Source organism: Chiloscyllium plagiosum, chromosome 10 (genome assembly GCF_004010195.1).
Source record: "Chiloscyllium plagiosum isolate BGI_BamShark_2017 chromosome 10, ASM401019v2, whole genome shotgun sequence".
Classification (NCBI taxonomy): Eukaryota; Metazoa; Chordata; class Chondrichthyes; order Orectolobiformes; family Hemiscylliidae; genus Chiloscyllium; species Chiloscyllium plagiosum.
The window spans coordinates 38476473-38482595 of record NC_057719.1 but is presented as its reverse complement, the minus strand read 5'-3'; the positions used below and the strand labels follow the sequence as shown (position 1 = coordinate 38482595).

Here is a 6123-nt window from a genome sequence, read left to right as displayed (position 1 = left end):
TTTAGCTTTAAACGTCAACTCTCCTGCTCCTGGGATCCTGCCTGACTGGCTGTGCTTTTCCAGCACCACACATTTTGGTTATGATATAAGCACAACTGATTATCAAACATTATTTATAAGTTAGTTATTACTGCACTCAGGATCATTCAGCAAGTGATACCCAATTGCAGAATCACGCTTAACAGTAAAGGTTTTGCTTTGGATTTTGTAAGCTTTTGGGCTGACTTGAGTATGGTCCATAGTATTGACAATTCTGACCAACTGAGAAAATGCATTGATGATTTGATCGGCTATTATTGCTTCAGACCATTTATATTTTTGACACCACACTGGTACTGAAATTCATACACTGTGTTGCTCAGTAGTGTGGTAGGCAGTGTGTGTTTTTGGATTGATGGCACCAATGTATTAGTCAAAACTACCACTTCCATCTTGAGAAATAATGTGAAATGGTATGCTTAACTTGTTCAAACTCTCTGGTACTTTAAAGATTCATGTGTAATTTGAGTTAAATTGACCACTTTTGAAGTTCAAAAGTTGCAAATATTGACCCATTTGAAGTTTGCATAATATGTATTAAACAGTGATCAAAGTAGTTCGGCCATTGTCCTGCAGAATGGCTTTGATGCACTTTGTTTCTGACTAGTTAATGGTCATACAGTCATAGATATGTACAGCACAGAAACAGACCCTTCGATTCAACTCGTCCATACCAATGGTATCCTAACCTAATCTAGTCCCATTTGCCAGCACTTTGCCCAAATCCCTCTAAGCTCTTCCTTTTCATATACCCATCCACATGCCTTTTAAATGCTATAATTGTACCAGCTTCCATCACTTCCTCTGGCAGCTCATTCTATACCCACACACCCTCTGCGTGAAACAGGTCCTCCTTAGGACCCTTACATTTTTTCCCCTCTCGCACTAAACCTATGCCCTCTTCTTCAGGACTTCCACACCCCAGGGAAAAGATCTTGTCTATTTATCCTACCCATGCTCCTCATGATTTTATAAACCTCTGAGGTGACCCCTCAACTTCTCACATTCCAGGGAAAACAGCCAGAGCTTATTCAGCCTCTCCCTAAAATCCTCAAATCCTCCAACCCTGGCAACATCCTTGTAAATCTTTTCTGCACCCTTTCAAGTTTCACAACATCATTCCAATAGGAGGGAGACCAGAATTGCATGCAATATTCAAAAAGTGGTCAATTTGTACGAGTCAATGTTGGAGTCATCATTAGTGGATCCTCAACTAACATGTTGAAAGGGCGTACATTAGACTGCTGCATCTCAAAAGTGCATTTGAGTGCAGGATGGATCATATTAACATCTGTAAACAAATAACTACATGCAGGTGTAGATCCAAAGATTGGCATCCTTTTGAGTATGTATTGGAAATTTTCACGGGGTAGGAGGTTAGGGCTCAAATACACGTTTTTCATGGAAACTTATGGAAATGTTCACACCTCTAGGTGGATTTCATAGCAACATAGTTTTGGTGACATTGGAATTGAACTTGACTGTATGAGTTGGTAGGTTAGTAAGTTCAATAAATACAGATGCATTTTGTACTGGTGAGTGCAGGGTAAGAAGCTTCAGTAACTTACCTCTCTCTTCAGCAAAATGATAGAAACCCTTTTTGTCAGAGTTTTACTTTCTACATTCTATTAAGCCAATAGATTAAGCATAGTATTTCCCCAACAAAATTTCTTATTCGTTTCCTCACCCCAATTTTTATGTTTCTTTTTCCCCTCTGTCCTGAGTTGCCTTATGTGGAGTTTCGAGTCAGAGTGTGGTGCTGGAAAAGCACAGCTGGTCAGGCAACATCCGAGGAGCAGGAGAATCGACGTTTCAAGCATAAGCTCTTCTTCTTCTTATGCTTGAAACGTTGATTTTCCTGCCCCTCAGATGCTGCCTGACTGGCTGTGCTTTTCCAGCACCACATTCTTAGACTCTGATCCCCAGTATCTGCACCCCTCACTTTCTCCCTTCTGTGGAGTTTCACTTATTTATCATTTATGCTATTGATTGGCAGACTCTTAACATGGAGAAAATTGTATTTAGACTTCATCCTTCTAAGGAAAAGCTGGATAGGCTGGGACCTTTTTCACTGGAGGAGTGACCTGAGAAGATTATAAAATCATGAGGGGCATTAACAAGGTGAATGGCAAGTGTCTTTCCCCTGGACAGGGGGAGTTCAAAACTAGAGGGCATACTTTTAAGGTGAGAGAAAAAAGATTTAAAAGGGATCTGCAGGGAAACTTTTTCTCGCAGGTTGGTTCATACGTGGAATGAACTGTCAGAAGAAATTGCAAATGAGGATACAGTTGCAACATGTAAAAGACATTTGGATAGGTATATGAATAGAAAAGTTTTAGAGGGACATGGGCCAAATGCAAGCAAGTGAGACTAGTTTAGTTTGGGAAACTTGACATGGACAGCTTGGACCAACAGGTATGATTCCGTGCTCTGACTCTTCCCACATAACAGCATAAATACGTCAAAGATAATCAAGAAGTAAACGGGACCTGTTAGTATTTGTCCTTTTCTGACTACACGACACCCCAAATGCCAACTGGCTAACTTATCACAGTTGGGGAATCAAACTAAACCAAATAGCATGTTTCTACACAAGACAGTGTTCCTACCGGCTAAACCTGTGAAGTTATGATTGTAGTTGAAGCATGGTGGAAAGGAAACCAATTGATGTGGTGCAATCTGTGCCCTTACTGTCAAGGGCATTTTTATTTCCTCTAGATTCTAGGCCACTAGACCCTCCTCAACCTTACCCATTCTTCAAGTCATGAGATTGAATTATAATTGTAAACTTGTCATGTTTTCATTGTGCGTGCAGTGCATCCCCTGGTAGGTAAAAGTAATGCAGCGTGAATAAGTTTCATTATAATTATGGACTTCAGAATTTGATTGGAAAATTAACTACAATTATAAACATAAGATTTTTAATATATTAGTAGAATTATTGAATGTTTCTACATGAAATTTGGATATGTGACCATTATAAGAAGGTTGTCTAACACTAGAAGATCTCTGGAAACCAACAGGCAGGATGAGAGCTCAATGTGGGAGTAATAACTTCACATTAATTACGGTCTTTGATGAATTGCTAGTCGAGGCATTTTTGGCATGCGATTTTTTTTTACTAGAAGACTTAAGTAACATGTAGCAGAGAGATTGAATAGTTATCGTTGTAACAAATGAAAATTTTAATTTGCCCTTTATTAAAACCTGACATCATTTGATATTATGGATAGAAATAGAGTATTTGAATATTGAAATAGGCTAATTAATTGGACTTTGTTGTACCTCTAGTGTCTTTGAGAATTAAACATTCCATTGCCTTGGCACTATGTATAAGTACTATAATGTGCTGTGGCTAACAGCTTCAAAAATGCAATTTTCAAAGCTACCTGAACTGACTTTGTGATATCATATCTAACTTTCCATTGGAAGGATAAGGTCATAATATGCAGACTCTTGCATTATTTGACTAGCAATAAAAATGTATCACCCCTCAAAAGTTGATTTTGTTCTATTATTTGTGATGAAATGAAAATGCTTGTAGTAAACTCATTGTTTGTGATGTTTTATAAATTTCAGGAGCCACTAACACCCCAGCAAACAGCTCCTGCTGCTACATCTCCTATATTTGTACAGCCAACGCCTTTGCCTAAGGTATACTTTGTTTATTTTTATAGTTGTTAGTAAAGGTGTTCATTTAGAAGTCCAATATTGATTTCCCATTTGTTCATATTGATGAAATTTAAGTGAAGATTCAGTTCTCAAGATCTCTGCCCAAATGCAGGTTTAAACCACAACCTCCAACATGGTCAAGGAGGCAGGTGCCAAATCCACCTAGTCTGGATGAGAATTGAACCCAGTTAGGCACCAATCTGTTCCAAGTTGCTATTAAGCCAACTGCCCCTTCAACCCCACGGAGTTGAAGTTATTGTGACAACACACATTGCACATGTACATTGTAGCCTGGAGCTCTAGATAGTGATGGTAATTATCCAATTATTTTACATCACATGGATGACCAAATGTGTGTCCCATTCTTGCTATCCACCATTGACTTGGTTGAAAGGATTTGTAAATTCATCTTCAACTTGTTTGATCACATTGAGTGTACCTTCTTTTGGCCTTCCAAGTCCCAGAAAGGAACTTGATCGTGGAGCACCAACTCAACCTGAAAATTCAACTATTTAATTGAATAATTTCACATAAAGATGCATGTTCAATGTTATTACACACTTCTGGAGTAGGTAGAACTTGAACTCAGGTGCCACACTAGCACTATACCATAAGAGCTACTTCAATAAAGATCTGATTCTGACCCACAGCAGTGTGGTTGATTCTTAATTGCCCTTTAGGCAATTAGGGATGGACAGTAAATGCTGGCATAGCTAGCAGCCCTCCATTCTGTGAATGAATAATAAAAAAAAAGTAGTGTGTTTTTATTATAAAGAACAGCTATGTCAGCTTATCATGTCCCCCTTTGTACTTTTCTCTTGAATTCCTCAGCCTAAAGCCCATCAGGTCAGTATCAGAAATTTCTCAAGCCCTACACAGTGTAGCCATTGTACATCTCTCATGGTGGGTTTAGTACGACAGGGATATGCCTGCGATGGTGAGTGATACATCAATATTATCTATTCTAATACTTTGACATTCTTGGAATTCAATGTTTGATATGAGGTAAAACTATGTAAAGTTGTAAAATTAATTTTGCACCTGTGTTTTTAATGGCAACAAAATGTTAGTAAAATAGTTCTGTGGAAAATTGTGCAGTTATTTTACAATATCTAAATATCAGTTTAGATTTGAAATGTTATTAGTGTTTCACTAAAATCTAATGTGTTTGTTATTATGTCTCCATCAAAATAATTTTTCTTATTCCGTAGTATGCTCGTTTATATGCCATGTCTTGTGCAAAGACAGTGCCCCCCAAGTCTGCCCTCTTCCATCTGAGCAAGCAAAGAGGCCACTTGGAATTGATGTTCAGAGGGGTATTGGCACAGCTTACAAAGGCTACGTAAAGGTATTGAAATAATCTTTGGATAAAATGTTAAATTTATGACCACTGTTCCACAGATTGTTACACATGCTTGTTTAGTGTATGTTTAGTTTTAGCACATTAATGCACTGAAAGTGGCAAGAGTTTAAATAGATAGTTATTGCACTGTTTATATATTGTTGCCAATTTGAAGAGATGATCCATCTTAATTTACTCTGTAAATTGTACATGCACTATACATGCAGTGCTGCTAGCTCCTAGTCGTCTGCAGGTAAAAATTCAAATATTATACATTATTCAACCATTATATCATAGTTTCCATCATATACTTGACTACTGGTGTGAAAGAAAACCAATCAGTGTTGCAATCCCCACTGTAACTATTCTGGTTTGATCTGATATTGAAGTGGTTTGGGACAAATTCATTCTGGAACAGTAATATTGAGTATTTTGAAAAATGCAGCTTTTTGAACCTGAATAGTAGAGCAGAAAGAAAAGAAAAATAAAAAAAACAGCATTAGGAAGCACACTTAATTGTGTAAAAAGTAAAATTGAGAAAGGGCCTTGTGCCAGGGTTATTGAAATTTGATGATGACTAAACAATCTTCAGTTCCATTTACTTATTAATTTTATTTGTTTTCTCAAGGTTCCCAAACCCACAGGAGTGAAGAAAGGCTGGCAACGAGCATATGCGGTGGTTTGTGATTGTAAGCTTTTTCTATATGATGTAGCTGAAGGCAAATCTATGCAGCCTGGAGTTGTTGCTAGCCTGGTACTGGATTTGAGGTAAGTTTTCAGATTTAGTGCAAATAGTTAAATAATTGATAAAATGCATAATATTAGTATTTTAATTCCTCCCTTCATTTGATCAAAAGAAATTCTATGTAAGCTGCATTCAAGTATTATCAAAGCAGTAATTTGTGTGTGGTTGCTTAATAGTTATGTAGCTGAAAATGTGTTGCTGGAAAAGCGCAGCAGGTCAGGCAGCATCCAAGGGGCAGGAGAATCGACGTTTCGGGCATGAGCCCTTCTTCAGGAATGAGGAAAGTGTGTCCAGCAGGCTAAGATAAAAGGTAGGGAGGGGGGAC

The 6123-nt window shown here is 37.9% G+C and overlaps 1 protein-coding gene across 4 annotated transcripts in view; it reads left to right on the top strand.

Annotated features, from left to right (window-relative positions):
- The window catches only part of cdc42bpb (CDC42 binding protein kinase beta (DMPK-like)), a 208127-nt gene that overhangs the window by 171878 nt on the left and 30126 nt on the right, over nt 1-6123 (top strand). For all 4 annotated transcript variants that reach the window (XM_043697467.1, XM_043697466.1, XM_043697465.1 and 1 more), the window contains 4 exons: nt 3619-3693; nt 4543-4648; nt 4923-5059; nt 5682-5821. In XM_043697467.1, coding sequence (XP_043553402.1) covers nt 3619-3693; nt 4543-4648; nt 4923-5059; nt 5682-5821 — 458 coding nt within the window. The remainder of the gene's footprint in view (nt 1-3618; nt 3694-4542; nt 4649-4922; nt 5060-5681; nt 5822-6123) is intronic.